This window comes from Phascolarctos cinereus, unplaced genomic scaffold, assembly GCF_003287225.1.
Source record: "Phascolarctos cinereus isolate Bilbo 61053 unplaced genomic scaffold, phaCin_HiC Scaffold_5;HRSCAF=322, whole genome shotgun sequence".
NCBI classification, from domain to species: domain Eukaryota; kingdom Metazoa; phylum Chordata; class Mammalia; order Diprotodontia; family Phascolarctidae; genus Phascolarctos; species Phascolarctos cinereus.
In genome coordinates, this window is record NW_027555958.1 from 300539455 (window position 1) to 300562201 (window position 22747).

Consider the following 22747-nt stretch of genomic DNA (forward strand, 5'->3'; position numbering starts at 1 on the left):
TTGATCCTCACAACAACTCTGGAAAATAGGTACTATTATTATTCCTATTTAACAGATGAGAAAACTGAGGCAAACCAAGGTTAACTGACTTGCCCAGGGTCATGCAGCTACTAAGTGCCTCAGGCCAGATTTGAATTCAAGTCTTCCTGACAAAAGAGAGAATAACTGATTGGGAACATAAATAAACAGAAGTAAAAGACAACTAAAGAAAAAAGAGAAAAAAGCAATAATGTTTAAAAAAAAAAGATTTCCATACAAGCAGAACATGCTGATCCCAAAGGCAAGATGCATAAAGACAACTTAAGGATTATAGGTACCCCAGAAGAACATAAGTCACAAACATAAGAAATAATACAAGAAAACTGCCCAGAACTTTTGAAAACAGAAAACAAAGGGCCAATAATTCACAGTCTTCAGAGAAAAACACTGTGCTGCAAACTCTAAAAAATAAATGAGAGCAAAAAAGTTCAGAAAGGGACACAGACAAGCAAGTGCAATGTTGGCACTGCTAAGTTAATTTTAATATATACTTTAAAACAATCTATAGGTAAGAGGGACTCAAGATTCTGTATATAATATACTTCTGCTTTTGGTAAATGTAAATATTTACGTTGCTTGATGTTTGTCATGTACATAATAAAGAATTAACAATAAAATAAAAAGCAAATAGAAGCCATCTACCTACCACTTCTACAGCATTTCACCTGAATAACACACAATGATCTCAATTCCTTATTTCTGTATAAGTGCTTTAAGACAAGTACTTAATATCTGATGGAGTACCGACCTTGGAGTCAAGAAAACATGAGTTCAAATCCTGCCTCTGACACCAAGCTATATAAACATGTGAAAATCACTTAACCTCTCCAAGTCTCAGTTTCCTCATTTGTAAAATGAAGTTGTTCAACTAGAAGGCCTCTTAAGATTTCCACCTCTAAAGCGATGATAACTGATTTATCTATAAACCTTCCTATAGAAAAGCAAGACTTACCATTATTTTCATGCAAAATGATTGGGGTTGCTGTCTTATCTTCCAACAGATCATAGGGAGAGGCATAGTACTTCAAATTCATCAAATGACCTATGAAAATTAAAATTAGCTTATGTCTAAACGGAGCTATAATTCAGGTGAATTACTTATAAAGTCATAAAGTCATTCATATCCCTGTGAAAAAAAGTTTCATATACAGTGATTCACTCTCCAAAGTAATTCATGATATTTTATGAATTATGTTTTATGTCTTTATGAACAGTTCTTGGGGCCATGCTTTCCTTAATGCAACAAAAGAAACCACTCTAGGCTTTCTAGTCAAGAGCAGAAAGTCAGTGTAAATGGACACTGAATTGAAAATCAGTTAACTTTCATCTAATGCATATTTTAATAACAAACTTGAGATAAACTGGCTGGTCACCTAAAGATATCCGTTTTTCAAAATAAGCAAAATATAATGACATACCCCCACTTCTTGGGGTGAGATATCCAACACTGCCATGAAGTATCTTGTCTAGGGGACTTGCATTGGTAGCTTTCCTGTAAGACAAAGTTTTACCATAAATGAGCATTAGTTTTCCTTATCCATATTATGGTCTAAGAGTTCCCTTCAACACTCAATCTGTCCTGAACACTTTTAACTATAATTGTACATGGAATAGGTCTCATTCACTATCTAGTAAAGGTAATTAATTATTTTAACATACAATGCTAATAAGATTCTACCTCTGGTCAACATAAGATTTAGAGACTATAGTAGCATTTCTCTAAATGGCAGGGCAAGGTACCACAAAGACTGAGAGCTATGGAATATTAAATGACTATTTACTGGTTAAAATAACTAAGAGATATAATGCAGGAATAATCATGTGTGTGGAACATGGTGGTAACCATGTGGCAAAGGGGGCTTGCTTGAGCAGCACATATATTATGTACTTTGGGAATGAGAGGATTAACAAAATTTGAAAACCACTGTCCTACATATAAAAAGTGAATTTGGCTTTAGCCAATCTTACCAGTACATAAGTGCCATTTTGGATAGATCTTGTTCTAGGGATTGGAGAGCCAAGTACATTTTAGTCTTTAGTTTGCTGGAGAGAGAATTGGGGGGGAAAAAAAGTCAAAATAACTGTTAGCATGAAATTGTAAGCATCAATTTGGAATAATGCAAAAAAGTAACTGAAATGTTCACAAGAAGCCACTACTAGGCATCTACCCAGGGAAGTCAGTAAGAAAAAGAAAGGTAACATATACACTAAAATATTTATAGTAGCACTTCTGAAGTACCAAAGAACTGAAAACAAAATAGATACCCATCAACTGGGGAATGGCTAAACAAGTTGAGATACACTAATTTAATGGATTATTACTATATTATAAATTGATGAATATGATGAACACAGCAAAATATAGGAATACTTAAATACCTTGAACTAAAAGCAAAGTAAGAAAAATGAGGAAAATTATACATTAGGACAACAAACATACGAAAAGAACAGTAAGAATAAAACAGAAAATGAATGCTACAAAATGCTACAAGCTCGGTCTGAAAGAAGACATGAGATGGTATCTTCCCTGCTTCTTGGAAGAGTTGGGGGATTATGGGTGTAGAACACTGTATGTGAGACATCATTTAGATTTGCTACTGTTGCTGAACTTATTCTTTTTTTTCTTTGTTAATAAGGGATTACTGTCTTGAAAGGGGATATGGAAGGAACATTTTAGAAATGCAGATAATATAAAAAGCAAAAGATATCAATACATTTTACAAAATAAATTATTTCCATCACTTCAATGTAAAATGGCCAGAAAGAAAGGAGAATGCATACACTGGAAGCAAACATTTCTTAAACACCTCAAAGGTACTTCAGTTTGGTTCACTAAAGTTGATTTTGCAATTTCAGATAGAAGGATCCAAGGCAGAATCCTAGATGGGGTAACTCAATGAAACTGACATACTAGTTTCACAATACCTATTCTTCTCTGTTCAATATGCTAAAATACTAATACAATAACAAACATTACAATCACTCACTCTTTTGCCCTTACAATCAGCTTTACAGACATTGAAATTTAGCTTTAGGAGATTTCTGTTAGCTCTATTTTCAAGATCTCAATATGGATAAAAACAGTAAAATGGATTGGTTCACAGACAATCCTAGTAAATTTCTTAGCACAATAATGATAATACATGAACGTCTATCAATGGCTCATAATGAAACAATATTTTTCTTAACCAAAAAAAGAGAAAAAATTTAAAAGAACGTACTTGTCCCCTGGAAGTTTATAGAGATTAACAAGGCCTTTAAGATGCTTGGAGAATTCATCAAAATTTTTCTCCCTGTGGGACGAAAATGTTCAGTGAAAACAATGGACAAAAATTAAATTCAACTTAATTAAAATAACAAAGTTCAACAATTTATTTCCTTCTTTCTCCCTGGCTCTGACTCATTATAGTGAAGAAGCTACCAACAGACCTTGATTAATTCACACTGCAAGGATAACATACTAGTCTGAATATAGGTCACACTTCTCTACTCCCAACTTTACCCCCCTAATTTGGCATCCATAAAATCAAAATGTAGCCTCTAGTTGCAGTGTGTGTGCCTCCATGAAAACTGTATTCTTTCTCCTTGGACAAATGGGAGAAATTTATCCCTAAATAATATGCTATGCCGACAGATCACTCTGTTTTGTAAATAAATTCCAGGTGTTAAGAGAATACTGACTGAGGCAGCTAGATGGCGCAGTGACTAGAGCACTGGACCTGGAACTGGGACGACCCAAGTTCAAATCCTGCCTCAGATACTAGCTCTGTGACCCTAGGCAATTCACTTAACCACTGTCTGCTCAGTTTCCTCATCTATAAAATTAGGATAACAGTATCCATCTCCTAAGACCGTTCTGGGCATTAAAGGAAATAATAATCGTAAAGTGTTTTGTAAATCTTAAAGAGTTACATAAATGTTATTATTTTTAATATTAACATTAGTATTCTTATTATGCTAATGTTAAATCTACAGGAGCTAGGAAATACATTTAGCTCTTTCTCAGTAACATGTCAATAACACAGCTTTCTAATGTTTCAACCAATACATTATAGTTCATTATTCTGCATCAAAATTTTGACTGAATTTTTTTTTAAGGCAATTGGGGTTAAGTGACTTGCCCAGGGTCACACAGCTAGTAAGTGTCATGTGTTTGGTCTGAGGCCGGATTTGAATTCAGGTCCTCCTGACTTCAGGGCAGGTGCTCTATCCCCTGTGCCACCTAGCTGCCCCTTGAATTTTAAAATTAAATTTTACTAAAGTCAAAATTCTTTCTTATGTTGGATGGCTCTGTGGGAGAGAAGAAGGGGCAGGATTTAAAGGAGAATTTAAGTACTGTATAGCTCAGTGTATACAGCTCTAGGCCTGGAGTAAGGAAGACCTGAGTTCAAATCCAGTCTCAGACACTTACTAGTTGTGTGACCCTGGGTAAGCCACTTAACCTCTGTTTGACTCTGGAGAAGGAAATAGCAAACTACTCGGTACCCTTACCAAGAAAACCCCGTGGACAACATTGGTGTGCTATGCTCCACAGGGTCACAGTGAGATGTCTTTTATTTCAATAATTCCTAAATTTCCAAATATATCCTATCTCTCCCAATTCCCCTTCCCAGTAAGACTTTCAAAAAATAAGCATTTGTTAAGCACCTAATATGTGCTAAAGACCAACTTTAAACAGTCCTTGTTCTCAAGAAGCTTATTTCTAATGGGACAGATGCATCATATATACAAAATAAATACGACAGTATTCCTTGTAACAAAGGGAGAAAAAGAGTTAAATAAAACCAACCAAAATATCTAATATATATGCTAACACTGCACTGAGATTTACAAAAGCAAAAAAATACAAATTTCCACTTCAGTTTCGTATTAAGATTGTTGCAGTAAAAAAAAAAAAAGATCGTCGCAGTAGAAGTCAACAGTATACTCCATTCCTTACAGAGTTAAGGGACTAACGGTGTGAAATAGTTCAAATATGCTAAGATTCACCTAAGGTGTTTATTAGTTTTTCTTTTGTCCTTTTTTTTTTTTAATTCTTATTACAAAGGGTGGCTCACTGAGTAGGAAAGGAAAGAAGGAAAATAAAGGTGATTCAAAAACAAAAAGATTTCATTAAAAAAAAGTTTTTTAATCCAGAGCACAGAAGTAAGACATCTCTTACTTTGTTCATGTTAATGTCAAATGGGTATAATCTCATTACATTTCTACCAGGGTCTTTAAGACTTCAAGCTTAAGACTTAAAATTTAATTGAATCTCTGTTAATATGCTATATTATGTTAAAGTCATACATTCCAAGATACATCCAGGTAGGATTCTGAAAGTTCAGATTTGATGTTAAATATAAAAAATTTTAGAGTTTCTTTCCTCCAAGAACATTCAAATAGGCAAGCCTAAGTTTGTTTTAAAATACAAGTGACAAAGTTGTCTTCCAGTCTATAATAAGTGTAGTGATCCAAGTGAACAGATACATTCTTCACATAACACTCTTGAAGCAGGAGTTTCATGACTGGAAGGAAGGAGGGAAAAGTGCCAAGCCAAGGAGGCAGAAGCACTTACACAAGCTATTCTGCCAAAGGAAAAAAGCTCTTGCCTTGGGCCTTACAAACAGAGGCAGATAAATGAATGATGTCAATAACTAATAAAAAAGTGTCTTTCTAAAAGTGAAAACTTTGAAAGATTTTCTTCATGTTACTTGAATATTTTCTCTGAATGTTCCATCATTCAGTGATTATGTTCCAGGTATTTTTTTTCCCTCTGCAGAGTTCACATGGCTAAATTAGGCCAAGATATAAAAAGGAAAGTAACTTAGAAAGCTGCTATGAAATTTTAAGCAAAGGTGCTGAAAACCTACCAAAATTTCAATTTCCTTCAGAGATCAGAACAACATTGTCAATCAGTATCAAGTAATTTAAAATATCACTTTCTCACCTCAGTTGTTGCACCAACTCAGGACAGCTCTGAAAACAAAAAGATTGTTTTTTAAAAATCTAAACACAACATTTTTGAAACACTGAGTTTCTCCCCTTTTTTCCCCAGAACACTTTATAATAAAAGCCTGAAAAGAAAACATCCTTTTTCAGTTGATAATCCAATGGGGTTTCTTCAAAATCTAGGTAAATACATAGCTAGCTTAAAAAAAGGAATAGTGCTCAGTAAATATCCTAGAACCTCTCTTTAAAAGCATCACTGCAGGTCAATACCCACAACACTGTGTTTTAACAGGTTATTCTAGTATTTCCACTTACTGACTTTGAATTGAAATTCATATCAGAACTTTTTATATTAAATTCCATGTAATAACAAGCTAAGTAACAGAATAAAAGACAATACTAAAGCAAGTCAATTTAGTTCAAGGGACCCATACAGAGTATGAGAAGCCTGTCAAAGAGCTAATTTCTCTTAATGGAAAAATAATCTATGTGCATAATAAGCATGGTAAACTCTAGTATTCATTTCATATTTCATAGGAGGTAGAGGAAGGTTTCTTGAAAGGAAAAGAGTATAGGAAAAAGGGTTGGGAACCCTTGATTTATGCAGTGGCTCATTAAATACCTGAACTTAAGTCACTTAAACCCTAAGAATTATCAACAATTCACTTTTAGTTTGTCTCCCTGTATAAGTTCAACAGTTTCCAAAGAAATCTCAGGAACACATACCACGGGATTCTCTCCATGATGAGCTACTTTGACATCAGAAAGATGCCCTGTAGGATCTAACTGTACTTCCACATAGAACATATCTGATGTGATGTAACATTCGGTACCATTGGCACTAAGATGAGAGCCCAATCTGACAGGAACCAAACAAACAAAAAAATAATTATTAAAAGATAAATGGAGAACTCCCTCCTCCTATCCCCGAAGTCAACAATGACTTAAAATGTTTCTGTGTCTACAGTTAGAAAACTACTTACGCATTCTGCCTTGCTATAGACTCCAAACGGTCAGTCATTGCTGGCAAAGACGTCACTGAAAAAAGGTAAAAATGAACATTACCAAGAAGGTTCAAAGCCAACCTAATTAGCACATTGTTATGTACTCTTTGGCAGTGGATCATTGTGAGGCATCTAGATGACCCTCCAAAACATACATCTGCATACCCATGTGATTGGTAAAACTGCTTCTAAATTGTAAGGGATTAGTACCAAGATCTGCAGGAAGGCTAGATTCTAAAGAGAGTTAAAATAAGCAACATCTATTGGAAGAACTGAAGACTGAACTTCCCCATCCCAACTTTCATCATTCAAGGGTAGCTATGTTTTAACTGAAAGAGTCCAAACACTTTTTATGATAGTATTAAAAAATTAGGAGCAACATCAATCACACATAGGAATAATAAACAGCTCAGATGATCCAGTCTTACTGGTGACAAGTTACAACAAAAAACCTCTGCAGTTGTCTGAGAGTAAACAGAGTATAACAGTTGTCAAATTGATTATGTGAATTCATTTTAACTCTTTTTATCACTTTCCTAAAAACATGCTCCATTAACAACGCAAAAATATTTTCAGTGAAACAGTGTTTGTTTACTTCTAAAGTAACAAATTATTCAAATCAAAAATCATATGAATTTGTAATTTCAGTGTTACGTATAGTAAGAAGTTGACCTTGATAGAATGCTTTAGGAATTACAACATGCTTCACATGTTACTTCACTTGGGCCTCACAATAAGAGATAGATAAGATAGGTCCTACATTAAAAGTATTATCCCTGATTGACAGATGAGGAAATTGAGGCTTAGGTAGGTGAAAATAATCCATCCAAGGTCACCAAGCCAAAAAGTATCAGAGGTTTTTGCTCATTTCAAAGTACAAAGTTCTTTCCTCTATGCCACATTGTCTCTCCTGTACATATAATATCTGAGACTGAGGCCAGACAAACCTTTGAGTGCCTTCTGCAAGGTCTCCAAACAGCTGACCAAATACTGGTGACCACCAGTACTCATCACAACCCGCTTTTCCTATGTAGAGGGAAAAGAGAATAAATATTGAATTAATCTTACTGGTAACCACTGAATTACAGCAGAATCTCACTACCATAAGAATAACTGATACTTATAAAAGACTTCCCAGACATTATGTCACCAGATACCCACAGGTATTATTCTTCCCATTTTACAAATGAGGAAGCAGAGGTTCAGCAAGATAAAAAGACTTTGCCATGGTAACAAAAAGTCAGAAGGATTATTAGGCCCCATGTCCCTTCTGACTCCCAGTCCAGGGTTCTTTCCTCAGTATTACTCTGCTTTTCCCTCATGCCTAAATCGGTTTATGACCTTCTCTCTGCACAAAACCTTTCAGGATAACCAACTGCCTGCTGAAAAAGTTCAAGCTCTTTAGCCCGGCCTATGAGGGAATCCACAGTCTACTATCATCTCAGCTTTCTTCCCCTCCTAACATTCTCTTCTATGTACTTTTATGCTCCAACCAAACTAGACTCTTTACCATTCCTTGCACAGACTCTCTCTGCTTTTCTACTTTCATGCCTATGCTTACATTGTTCCTTATAATCCCCTACCTCATATACACTCCTGCTGAATTCTTGATCATTCTTTGAAGCCCCATTCAAATGTTCTATTCTCAGGGAAGTCTTCCTGACTCCCCAATCATTAATGACCATTTTCCTCCTCAGATGTCACAAAATATTTTCTTTGTATTGTTTTTATCCACTTACACATTATTTAGCATTGTCGTTTTGTTTTAGATGAATATACCTCTACTAGGAAAGGTAGCATGGTATAATGGATAAAAAGTAGGCTTCAAAGCCAGGAAGACCTAGGTTCTGATACCACCTCAAACACATACACGTCACTTAACCTCTCCGTACTCAAAGTTAGAGATGTGGCTCCCTGAAGTAGGTAAATAATAATTGGGAAATATTTAACAAAATAAATGAAAACATAACATAGATGATGTTAATTTGTGTTTTCTAAATCAATATGTAGCTGCAAAGATCTTTGTATTTGAGTTTGACACTATTATTCTAAGTAAATAGCAGATTATATAATATTATAGATTATAGATTATAAATAGCAGATAAGGTGCCCACCTCCATTAGTAAAGAAAGTTACCTATTTGGACATTCCCTATACCAGTGAAATCATAAGACCAGTCCCTATTTAATACTCCCCTACTAGACTCTAACCTACATGGAGTCAGGAAATATGCCTTAATCTAAACATGGTATTAACTCTTAAGGCTTAGTATAATATTAACACACACAGTATTATTTAATACTTTTAAAACTTACTTGAAAGGCCTATCAAACATGCTCTGTATGATGACAATAATAAAAAGTGACATTTATATTGAACTTTAAGTCTAACAAAGTGCTCAATATACATTACTCACTAGAGCCTCATTGCACCTCTATCGGACTGGTAACAGATAAGATTATACCAATTTTAAAATTAAGGAATTAAGGTTGAAGGGTTAAAAGAGACACAGGTAGTGTCTGAGGTAGGATTTAAAACCAAATCTTCCTGATTCCAAGTCTAGCACTGTAAAAAAGAAACTGGGAAGCCTTTCTGGGCAAATAAACCAACCTTTATTACAGAAACAAAGATGGTGATCTGCAGTTTACCCAGTACGGTCTGAGACCCCAAATAACAAGATTCACAGTTATTTACAGGTCTCTTGATTCATGCATGGTGCAGCAAAGTCCTCTAGAAACTGATTCATGTATGATGCAAGATTACATTTTTACAGGCTAACTTTGTTCTTTCCATGATGTCTCAATTAGCTTTATACAGGGCTTTCTTACTTTATCAAGCCCCTTTATACTTCATCTTTTTTCTTTCTTTTTTGTTAGGCAATGGGGTTAAGTGACTTGCCCAGGGTCACACAGCTACTAAGTGTCAAGTGTTTGGTCTGAGGGTGGATTCGAACTAAGGTCCTCCTGACTTCAGGGCCAGTGCTCTATCCGCTGCCCCAGATCCTGAATTTTTTTAAACCACTAACTCAATTTCATAACCATCTCATAGGTGGATCTCTAAAATTGATAGCAACAATATAAAGACTATATACTGTAATAAATTAAAAGAAAAAGAAACTGTAGAATGAAATTCATGAAGATATACCACTTTGAGTACATACATGACTTTTGCAAGTAACCTGTTAAAGCATCTTTCAGAAAATACTTTGCCCCAGATTCTCATCGCCCTTACCGTAACTTGACGAATGAGCTTAAAGGTTTCACTCCAAGGTCTGTTTTGGTTAAATTTTGCATGGAGTCTTTCCAAAAGGGAACTCATCTTAGTCAGTTTCTCAGCCTCTAAAATATAAACAAAGATATATCATTAGGAAATCTTATTTATACCATGACCTACTATTCTGTTTTCTTGCAAAATATTTATAGTTATACTCAAATATTACTGCCTCAGCCAACAATATCTCAATACTAGATTATAAGCAAACCCAACTAAAATGCCCTTTGGCCAACTGCCTATCATGCTATAATTCGATGGATACACTAAAACAGATGCTTGTAAGATTTCACCTAACATCGTTATTTTTGTGGGATCAAATAAAATCAATAGACAGGATGTCACATTAGATGAACCTCAGAAAGAATATTTAAAATAAAATATATTTAATGATACAAAGACACATTAACTAATGACCATAACTAAGGAAGCTACAGCTGAACTGCATTCTGTCCAACCAAGTAAAGAGAGAATAATTGGAAGCCATCTCTATTTCATATTATCAAGATTTGTAAATAGTTTGGTAACTGAACATTTACATCAGTTTTTAGGAACCTCTTGCAGCAAATTTATGTCATAAATCTGAACATGGCCTTCATCTAGTTAGAATTTGGGCAAAATTCAAAAACATTTATAGTGTACCTACAAAGTGCAGAGTACTGTTCTAGGCCCTCATGGAGATTTAACACAGTTCCTGCCTCACAAAGCATACAGTCTAGAAAAGGAATAAGATAAACACATAACCATAATATATTATATGATTACATTAGAAAACCACAAATGTGCTATGTGAGACACCAAAGGGATGATTGTTCCCAATCAGATGAAAGAAATTTAAGACATCAGGGCTCAGAACCTGGAGACCAATTTGTACAATAACCACAATATTATAAAGACAAACAACTTTGAAAAGCTTAAGAATTCTTATCAAGAAAATGACCAATCACAACTCAAGAAGGCTCACCATGAAACATCCTGCTCACCTCCTGAGAGAGATGATGAATTCAATATAAACTGAAACATATTTTTTTGGATGTATGGCCAGCGCAAGAATTTGTTGTGCTTGACTATAAATGTCTGTAATAGAGAATGGGGGGTGGGGTGGGAGAGGAGAAGAGAAGGAGATGTTTAGGTTTGGGTTTTTTGGTTTGTTTGTTTTTTTTGCTTTCTCAATGGGGTGGGAGGGCACAACAGAAGGAAGTGGGAAGGACAGAAGGCAGATCTTCCTTTGAAAATGAAATAAAATTTAATTCTTTAAAATGGCATATCAGGGAAGTAAAGCCTTCATGGAAGAAGCAGCATGAGTTGGAGTTTAAAGGCTACTCAAGTACCATATCACACCTATCAGATGGGCCAACATGACAAAACAGGACAATGATAAACACTGGAAAAGATGTGGGAAAATTGGAACACTAATGCATTGTTGGTGGAGTTGTGAAATGATCCAACCATTTTGGAGAACAATTTGGAACTATGCCCAAAGGGCTATAAATTGTACATACCCTTTGACCCAGCAATATCACTTCTAGGTTTGTATCCCAAAGAGATCATAAAAAAGGGAAAAGGACCCACATGTATAAAAATATTTATAGTAGCTCTTTTTGTGGTGGCTAAGAATTGGAAATTGAGGGGATGCCCATCAACTGGGGAATGGCTGAACAAGTTGTGATATATGAATGTAATGGAATACTATTGTGCTATAAGAAATGATAAGCAGGCAGACTTCAAAAAAACCTGGAAGACTTCCATGAACGTATGCAGAATGAAATGAGCAGAACCAGGAGAACACTGTACATAGTAACAGCCACACTGACTGACTTTGACAGACGTGGCTCTTCACTGCAATACAAGAATCTAAGACAACTCCAAAAGACTGACGATGGAAATTGGTACCCACATCCAGAGAAAGAACTATAGAGTCTGAATGCAGATGGAAGCATACTATTTGCTCTCTTTTTCCTTTGTTGTTTTGTTTTATTGCTTCATTTTAGTGGCTCCTCCCATTAGTTCTAATTGTGCTTTACATCATGACTAATGAGAAAATATACTTAATATGAATGTATGAGTAGAGCTTATATCAGATTGCACACCACCCTGGGAGTAGTGGGGAGGGCAGAGAAAATTTAAAACTCAAAATCTTATGGAAGTGAATGTTGAAAACTAAAAATAAATTAATTATCAAAAAATAGGCTACTCAAGAAATCTGGTGGTCAAGAAAAAGGGAGAGGAAATACCATGAATAGGAAATAGTATTAGCAGACAACAAAGTACAAGGAATGTTCAGGGCATGATCAACAGTCCAGTTTAGCTAGAGCGGAAGACTTAGTATATGAACAGGTTTAAAAAGCAGAGTGCCCACTGAAGATTTCTGCATAGTTACATAACCAAATGTGCACATTAAAAAAAAAATCACACTTTAGTAGCAGTATAAAACATGTTTTGGAGAAGAAAGAAAGGTGAAGCCTTTCCTTTTCTGATAGTCTTCTATTTTTTGTTAGGAGGTTACTGCAATAATACAAGCGATTGATAATGATGGCCTGTAACAGAGAGGTAGCAATAGGAACAAGGGAAAGTATGAATGCTGGAAATGTTTTGGTGTAAAATTAACAGCACTTGGCAATTGATTATACATAAGGGGTGAGGGAAAGGTTGTCAACTATCAACAAACATTTATAAAAGGCCTATTATACAAAAAGCATCATCTTAAACACTGAGAATACACAAAGACTATAGCTACTGCCCTCAAGAAGCGTCCATCCTACTGGAGGGATTATAACATCCCAAATAAGCATAAGATATTTTAAGCAAAGAAAGGAAAGAAGGAAGAAAAGAATATTTCTCCTAGGAACAAGAATTTCCAGACTAGAAGAGGAAGATCATGAAGGCAAGGAATTCCAGAGTTATAGCTAGCCAAAGGGGCAAAGGTGGGTTTGGAGGTAAGGGAAGCAACAGTAAGAGAGATGGTCAGTGGAGACTGAAAAAGGATCAAGGAACCATAGGTCAGAAGGAGGAAATGAGTAGCTGTGTTATTTACTTTAGAGAGGCAATATGGTGGCATAGTGTTAAGAGCATAGGACTCAGAGTCAAAAGAAAACTAGATCTGCATATGGAGTTCCAACACCTACTAGTTATTTGGGCAAGTCATTTAATCTCATAGAGCCTCATTTTCCTCATCTGAAAAGTAGAAATGGTGATACTTGCAATAGCAAGCAGAGCAGTACAGTGAAAAGAGCATTGGCTCTGGAATGAGAGAACCTGGGCTCAAATCCCACCTCTGATGCTGACTACCTGTTTTAACTTCACTAGGCTTCAGTTTATTATCTGTAAAATGAGGAGGCCAACATCCCTTCCAGTTCAAAATTTATGATTCTATGAACACTCACCTCAAAGTAATGGTGTAAATAAAATGTTCTGCCAACTTCAAAGCCCTATATAAATGCAACATTTTATTATTTATTATTATTTATTTGTTCAACAAATTTATTTATTGTTCAATAAATATTTATTATGTACCTACTATGTACAAGATATTGAGGCTACAAAACAGAGGAAAAGAGGATATTCAAATACAATATGTATGCAGATAAGTAAATTTAAGATAATTAAAGGAGGGAGAAAGCACTAAGAACTGAGTGGGTCAAGCAGACTTCAAGGAAAATGTGGGCCCTTAGTTGAGCTTTGAAGAATATACATTCCTGTCATGGGGGGCATTCTATGTAATGGCACAGAGATAGAATATGGATTTGAGGGAATAGCTAGTAGGCCAGTTAGACTGAAACCCAAAGTATGTTTACAGAAATAAGATGCAAAGGTAGGAGCCTAACTGTAGTGGGCTTTAAATGCCAGGCAAAAGAGGTTGTATTTTTATCTCTGAGGAATAAGTAGCCACTGAAGACTTTTTTAATTTTTTTATTTTTAGGCAATTGGGGTTAAGTGACAGCTAGTAAGTGTTAAGTGCTTGATCTGAGGCCAGATTTGAACTCAGGTACTCCTGACTTCAGGCCCGGTGCTCTATCCACTGCACCACCTAGCTGCCCCCACTGAAGACTTTTAAGCAGAGGGATGGCAAATTCAGATAGGTGGCTTGAGAAATTATTTGGCAACTATAATATATAGAGAGAAAAAAGCAGAAGCAGGTAGACTTTTTACAATCTTTTGGGATGCTATTACAATAATCCAGATAAGAGCCAGGTCTGAACTAGAGTGGTAGCAGTTTTAGTGGAGCTCATGGGGCAGATGCAATGCTATAGGGATAAAATTATAAGTCTTGGTTATTAATTAGCTATAGAGAGAGTACAGGACTGGAACAGAGAATGACTATGAGGTTTTGAACCGAAGTAATGGGACAACTGTGACACTTTCAACAGAAACAGGAACATCAGAAAGTAGTGGGGGAATGTGGGGAGGAAGCAGACAAGATGAGTTGTCCTAAACACATTAAGCTTGAAATACCTATGGGACATTCAGGTGGAGATGTCCAACACATAGTCAGTAATGCAGAACTGTAATTCAAGAGAAAGACAAATAACATTTTTACTTTCCTTTACTGTATTATACAAAATTTGATTTTGTTGTTAGATTATCTTAACTTAAAAGTCTTATGCCAAAAAAGTTTTGCGTAAGGAGAAATATATTTTTAACTAGCCTTTTTAATTCTCTTATGGCTGTGTTAGCCAACAGTCAACAAGCATTTATTAAGCATCTACCTTGTGCCAAGCATTGACCATGATAAGTTCTGGAGATACAAGAAAAGGCAAAAACCAGACCTTTCCTCAAGGAGCTCACAATCTAATGGGGAGACAATACACAAACAATTATGTACAAATAAGATATATTAAGGATAAATTAGAAACAGTCTCAGAGTGAAGGCATTAAAATTAAGGAGAACTGATAAAGGCTTCTTACAGAGAGCTTCTTGGTTGTCTTCTATTAAGTCTTGGAACAAGGGAGACATGGTCATACTCATGTCTTAGGAATATCATATGGCAGTTGTATGCAAGATGGATTGGTGAGACCAGAAACGAGAAACAGAAAAAAAAAATAGCGGCTACTCCAACAGCCCAGATGAAAGGACAGGAATATTTGACCTAGAGTAGTGGCCCAGTATGTGAAGAGGAGATAGAAAGGAAAGATACAGTCAAGCTGCTAGGAATGAAGGGTGAAAAGGGAATGTTTTTGCCAGAGTTCAATTTTATATGGGTCACTTTTGAAAGTGTTATCCTCAACATAACATAATCTGTTGAGATGTTTCTTGAAATTCATACAAACTAAAGATAACTGGATGGCAGATAATCAAAAGTTCAGTTAAGATGAAGGAGCAAAGAATAGGAGCAAAAAGAAATCATTACCAAGTATAATTCCTATATAGAACGTTAATTCACCTTATTCCCCACTTTCTAAACTATTCAGGCTCTACTCCAGCAAGACAGCATTTCATCCATTTCCAAGTTGGAGACCCTACACTTATTCCCTCTCATCAGAAAAAGCCTATTTCTTCTTTTCCACCTAAAATACCTCTTCTTTGCCTGGTCTGCCAAAATAACTAGTATCAGATTGTGCTTTCATATAGATGGAGACCTGAAATTCATGCCCTAAGCTGAAGTTTCCTGAATACTAATGAAAATTTTCTATCTCCTGTATCCCTAGAGTGATCTCATCCACTATTATGTCCCAGCCCAACTTTCCTCCTCATACTGCCTCCCCCAGCTCCCAAATTCAACATATGCTAAACTGAACTCATCATTTTTCTCCCTCCCCGAACCTCCAACTCTCCCTAACTTCTCTATTTCTATTGACAGCATCACCTTTTTCTCCTAGTATGCCAGATTGGGGTCATCTTTGATGTTTCTCTTTCCCTCATCCCCTATATATCCAGTTAGTTGCCAAGTCATGTCATTTCTATTTCCACAGTGTCCCTCATCAGGGTACTTTTCTCTTTCCTGACTACAACCACCTAAGTTCAGGTCCCAAACTCTATTCACCTAAATGATCAAAAATGGATCCTAATTTCTTGCTTCCAAACTATTTAGTGTCCAATCTAGTCTCCACACTAATAACCAAATAATTTTCCTAACACACCTCCATGATCATATTACTCCTCGTACTTTAAAAGCCTTCAGGGGCCTTCCAAATAAAATGTGAACTACAATAACATAAACAAATGATACTAAAAAGCTGAATGGTAGTTACAATTTTATCACCAGAGAAAAGACAAAGATACATATTTCCTTCCTTTTGTTAGGGGGACTATTGCTGCTAAATGCTGTATATGCAATTGGATTTGGTGTCTGTTTTGGTTTAACTGTTTTTGTTACAAGGGAGGACTCACTGGGTGGTAGAAGAAAGAAAATATGTGCTGCAATAATATATTACAAACGCAAAATCAAAAAGTATCAATAAACACTTTTTTAATCAAGCATAAACTCCTGACCCTGATGTTAAAGAACTTTCATAATCTAGCATTGCTTACTTGTCCATCATCATCTGATGTATGGGTCATTTGACTTATCCTGCTATTTATCCTAGCCCAAACAAGTGACAGGAGGACATTCTGACCCCTCTTATTCTTCAAGATCCTCAATTCTTCATTCTCAAGTTGGCCGCCCAGATACTCTATATATCTAGAAAATATTTAGTTAGGTACCCTGTGCTATCTATTTCAGAGCTACTGAGAGAAAAGTACCTTCTTAAGTATTAAAGCACTTCAGTAATGTTAGCTAATGCTGTCAGCATCATTTTTCAAAATTTCGTATTCCACTATGCCCAAAGGGCTATAAAAACGTGCATACCCTTTGACCCAGCAATAGCACTTCTAGGGCTATTTCCCAAAGAGATCATAAAAAAGGGAAAAGGACCCACATGTACAAAAATATTTATAGCAGCTCTTTCTGTCATGGCAAAGAACTGGAAGTTGAGGGGATGCCCATCAACTGTGGAATGGCTGAACAGGTTGTGGTATATGAATGTAATGGAATACTATTGTGCTATAAGAAATGATGAGCAAGTAGACTTCAGAAAAACCTGGAAAGACTTACATGAACTGATGCTAAGTGAAATGAGCAGAACCAGGAGAACACTGTACACAGTTAACAGCCACATCGTGGGATGACTGACTTTGACAGACTTAGCTCTTCTCAGCAATGCAACGATCTAAGACATCTCCAAAAGTCTCATGATGGAAAATCTATCCCATATCTAGAGAAAGAACTATGGAGTCTGAATGCAGATAGAAGCATACTATTTGCTTTTTTTTCCTTCTGTTTTGTATTGCTTGTTCTTTCTTGTGGTTCCTCCTATTGGTTCTAATTCTTCTTTACAATATCACTAATATGAAAATATGTTTAATAGGAATGTATATGTAGAGTCTATATCAAGACTCCATGCCGTCTTGGGGATGGAGGTGGGGAGGGAGGAGGAGAAAATTTAAAACTCAAAAGCTTATGGAAGTGATTGTTGAAACTAAAAATAAATTTTTTTAAAAATTGCATATGCCAGTCAAACTAAACTACTTTTTATCTCCCATTCTACATCCTCCACCTTGCACTCTCCTGTTCTCATGCTTTAGTCCATGCCATCCTCTATACCTGGAATTAATTGTCCCAGCATCAGTCTTAAGGAACTCAGCAGCCAGCTCTCATATGGTGCTTTCTCTGTTCTCTCTCCCTACTTCTGAGTGAAAGCGAACACCCCTTCAAACTTCTTCTCACTGTTTACCTGGGTCTCTCTTTTACATTTATTGTCCAAAACAGAACTCGTGGGGCAGCTAGGTGGTGCAGTGGATAAAGCTCCAACCTAGGAGTCAGGAGGACCTAAGTTCAAATGTGGCCTCAAACACTTGACACTTCTTAGCTGTCTGACCCTGGGCAAGTCACTTAACCCCAATTGCCTCACCAAAAAGCAAAAACAAAGAAACAAAAAAAAAACCCTGCACGTTCAAATTAGAACTCATTGTCTTCTCCCCTAACAAACTCATCCCCCCTTCTTCCAGCTTCCCTATTTCTGTCAAGAGCACCATAATTCCTCTATAATAATCAATTTCCCAAACTTGGTATCATCCTTGATTTTGCTCTCCTTCAAACCTCATATTAAGTCAACTGCCACATCTTCTCAATTTTGCTTCGATTTTCCCCATCTGTCCTCTTCTCTCCACTTATTCCAAATCAGCACCTTGAGGATATGGAGTGCCAATTTGGCCTTTAAATCCCTAGTATTTAACATAGTGCCTAGCACATAGTAGGCACTTAATAAATGCCTGCTGATTGACAGAATCAGGCTCTCCTATCTCTAATATGGACTACTGCAACAGCCTAACTTGTCTTCCTATTTTCAATCTCTCCTCTCTCCAATCCATCCTCTAAAGAGCTACCAAATTAACAGTCCAAAAGCACAGGTCTGATCACATCACATTCGTGCTCAAGAAGGTTCAATGGCTTCCTACTGTCTCTAGGACCTTTAATACCCTTCAATTTGTCTTCAACATATTTTATCAGACTGTCTAATAATCCTCTTCACACACTGTACAGGATATTGACACTCTTCCCTCTCTATATCTGGAATGTTCTCCTTTCTTAATGTTGCTTCTTGGAATCTCCTTCTCCTTTCAAAACTCAGCTCAAGTGCCACCTCTGTACATGAGGCTGTGCTGATTTCCTGCTCCCCTCCCCCGACAAGTCATTATTTTGTATATATTTCGAATTTGTGTTTGTGTGTGTGTACATTCCTATGTTTGTATACATGTGTATATACAGTTTCTCCCAATAGAATAACTTATTTTGTCTCTATATAAAAAGTACTCAACAGATCGCCTTGATAAATATTATGTTTTTAATGAGTATTGTGGAATTGAATCTCACTAGACCTTGTATCAGAGGTGTAAACTGTAAAGAGTCTGTGTCATTTCTCAAGAAGCACTGAGAAATCATGGATGGAATACTGGATTTCAGTAAGACCTGTCCTCAAATCCATCTTCAGATACTAGCTATGTAAAGGCAACCAAGTCACTTAACCTCTTTGACCCTCAGTTTCCTCATCTGTAAAGGGATAGGGACTGGACCAGTGACCTCACTGGTAGAGGGAACTCTCAATTGGGAAAACTCCCTCTATCAATTCAAGTTAGTACACCTTCTCGGCAACTTGTGGTTGCCTAGGGCACTAAGATGAAGTGATTTGCTCAGTCACACAGTCAATATGTGTAAGAGATAAGACTTGAATCCAGCTCTTTCTGGTTTTGAGGCCAGCTTTCTATCCTATAAGCCATATGTTTCTTTAAAAGGAAGATAATAATAGCATCTACATTATATGGTTTTGAGAAGGATATGCTATTATTAGATGGTTTTGTTTTGAGAGAATGTACCTTGTAATTCGATCTAACAGGCATTTATCAATCATCACAGTGCTAGATGCTTAGGAAGACCAAAGGAAACCAAGACCACACAGAAACAATCCCTACTCTCAAGGAGCTTATTTTCTACTATTGGGAAACAACACAAGCAAATACAAAACAATACAAAGTAATAAAGGAAAGCACTGATAACTAGAGGAATAAGGAATATGGGGGGCGGGGGTGTCAGGAAGTGGGAGGAGGAATGTCATGGCAGGGAGAAGAGCAGAAGAAACGTTACTGGGGGAGGGAAAATTAGGAGGAGGAATGTCATCCGGATATTTGTTGGAAGGTATCCACTGCGTCAAAACAAAGTCAAATAACAATAGGCAGCTAGGTGTCATAGTGGATAAAGCACTGAATTTGGAGTCAGGAAGACCTGAGTAAGTTCAATCCTGCCTCACCAGCTGGATAACCCTGGACAAGTCAATCTCCCTCAACTTCAGTTTCCTCTTCTATAAAATGGAGATAATTAACAGAATCTACCTCACAAGACTGTTGTAAGGATAAAATGAGAAAACCTATGTACACAAGCTTTACAAACATCAATACACTATATAAATGCTAGCATCGAAGCAGCCAGATGGTGCCGTGGATAGAGCACTGAATCTGTCGTCTGGAAGGACTTAAGTTCAAATCCAGCCTCAGCCACTTATTAGCTCTCTGTGACCCTGAGCAAGCCATTTAAAGTGTCTGCCTCAGTTTTCTCGTCAGAAAAATGGGGATACACCACCTACCTCCCAGGGTTGTTGTGAAGATAAAAACGAGATAAAGTTTGTAAAGTGCTCTGCAAACTCTAAAGCGCTATTACTCATGCTACTTAATAGACTTTTCCAAAAACAAGCAATGAATCTCATACTCGATCTGAAGACTGCTCGTGCTACAAGCTAGCCTCTCTATCGGCACAGCCGTTTCTACTTCTGTAGTTATTTGTGGGTTTCTGGCATGTGTCTGTTAATTCTTGCATACCCTTATGTAAACAATGAGTTTACTCGAGCTGGTTCCCAGGTGCAGGGGAAGCCAGACCAGGGCAGAGGGTCCTTGAGGCCACAGATGCCCAGCCACCCCTCTCCCAACCCCTCGCCTGACCATCGGCAGAAGCGCGGACGGCGTCTCCTCCCGTACCCTGCCCTCCAAGTACGGCAAGGGCTCGGCCAACCTGCGAGGAGCCCACCCACTTCCCTCCGGGCCCCAAACCTACGCCTCCGCGCTCGGCCTGGCCCATCCTCCCCTCGGCCTCAAGCACTAACCTTCTGCCTCCCCCTGAGCCTTCATCCCGGAGGCGGGGAGGGAGGGCCTTCGCCCGCCACACAACGGGAGACACCCTTCCCCACCCACCAGCGGGGGGCTGAGCCGCCTCAGGCTTCCCGGGGCGCTGGGCTCCGGGGCCGCCCGCTCCGCCCCCCGCCCCCGGGGAGGCTCAGTCCGAAGCGCCCGGCGGCAAAAGTTGAAGGGTGCCCGCGGCCGCCGCCATCTTCCCCAATGGACCCTCCCCAAGGCTCGCGAGAGCAGCGGGGAGCCGGCGCAGGGCGTGCGTGCGTACGTATGTTTACGTGCCTGGTGCCGAAGAAGCACGCACGCAAGACTCGCGGAAAGTGCTCGCGAGATTTCGCCGAGTTCCTCTTCCTCTTTCTTCGCGAATGTGGACTGCAGGTTCTTGCCGGTGACTTTGATAGTCGAGTGTGCTGGGGTGGACGGTACTGTGTACCTGGAGGAGTAAGCGCTTGCAGAAATAGTTTTGCCACTTTGGGCAGCCAAAAAGTTTGCCATCTAAAGCCTTTTGTTTCTAGTTGAGGAAAGGTCAGAGAAAGGCTCACTCCCCTTTCATCATTATCACAGCTCCTAGTTCTTTAGGGCTTGGAGGTTGCAAAGAATTCTTCGTTCTTTATAACACGTGCAGCAACCCTGTGAGGTAGGTAGCGTGACTGCTGTGGTGCGCCCCACTTTACAGATAAGCGAACTCAGTTCTAGAGAGGTGAATTGAGAGGATAGGATTTTAGGGTATGGAGGGACTTTTGAAATAATTTAGTCCAACGCCTTGGCGTTTCAAAAAAAAGAAAACAGATCTAGACGGGAGGAGTAACAGCAATCAGCCGGCAAAATTAAGCCCATCCTAAGTACAAGACTCTGTGCTAGGGGCTGAAGGGTGCAAGTGCAAGAATGACTTAGCCTTTGCCCTCAAAAAACTTAAATTCTAGTAATGTTTGACTTGCCTAATAGGGTCACGCAGGTAATAAAGAGCAAAGTTGGGCTTTGAAACCAGACTCCCAACTACTGCTTTTTGACTTTTCCACCACACAATGCCGTATTCAAAAGTCTTAGGTCTAGTAAGTGGTAAAACCAGGACTTGAATGCAGTACAGTTATTGCTACATGAAGAAACCGCCCCCATTTTTCATGGTCACCCAAAAGCCTTAGGTTAGGAATAATCACTTCTCTCTCTGGCTTCACTATTCTGATAAGAAAATATATTCTAATAAAAAAGTTGTTTCCATTAAGAAAGCATCAGTCCATGCATCAGTACTGGGTGTACACATGCTTTTTAAACAATGTTAGAACCCAGAGGAAATAAAGAAAGAGGTTGGGCCACTCTGCAGGCAGTTAGGAGGGTGATAATGGATATTAAAAACTCAATTCTTTATTTTGTTTTCCTTCCTAAGGAAAATAACCTTCTGACAGGGAAGTTTCATGATTTTTCTATAGGCAAAAGAAATTTACCAGTCTGGAGATCATTTTTCTTGGTAGGAAAAAACAAGCAAAACAAAAGTTGAATATGAAAGCCATTACCATTAGACTTTGAAATATTAAGCAAAAATAGTTGAAAGGAACAAACTCAAATGAGAAGGTAAGAAAGAAGCTAACCGGCCTCCATGAATCACCACGCTTAAAAAAAATCTGAAGAGGGATTATACTTGTTCTGTTTGGCCTAAGAAAATTGTATAAAAACAGATGCAGGGGTCAGCTAGATGGCACAGTGGATAGAGGTCGGCCTTGGAGTCAGGAGGACCTGAGTTCAAATGCGGCCTCAGACACATGATACTCATATCTGTATGACCCTGCGCAAGTCACTTAACCCCAATTGCCTTGCAAAAATAAAAAAAAAAATAACAGAGGCAGGTTTTAGA

At 37.7% G+C, this 22747-nt stretch overlaps 1 protein-coding gene across 3 annotated transcripts in view; it reads right to left on the reverse strand.

Annotated features, from left to right (window-relative positions):
• MED1 (mediator complex subunit 1) overlaps positions 1–21115 on the reverse strand; it is a 37121-nt gene extending 16006 nt beyond the window's left edge. Inside the window, exons 1-11 of one of the 3 annotated variants that reach the window (XM_020997548.2) lie at positions 20874–21115; positions 11228–11321; positions 10206–10312; positions 7922–8000; positions 6954–7008; positions 6697–6829; positions 5969–5997; positions 3261–3332; positions 2008–2082; positions 1458–1531; positions 992–1081 (exon numbers count right to left, since the gene is read on the reverse strand). In XM_020997548.2, the coding sequence (XP_020853207.1) occupies positions 992–1081; positions 1458–1531; positions 2008–2082; positions 3261–3332; positions 5969–5997; positions 6697–6829; positions 6954–7008; positions 7922–8000; positions 10206–10312; positions 11228–11267 (754 nt within the window). In that variant the 5' untranslated portion in view covers positions 11268–11321; positions 20874–21115. Of the gene's footprint in view, positions 1–991; positions 1082–1457; positions 1532–2007; positions 2083–3260; positions 3333–5968; positions 5998–6696; positions 6830–6953; positions 7009–7921; positions 8001–10205; positions 10313–11208; positions 11322–20873 lie in introns of those variants that run through there. The other 2 variants (XM_020997549.2, XM_020997550.2) reach the window with 2 other exon arrangements.
• Positions 21116–22747: the final 1632 nt, after the last annotated feature.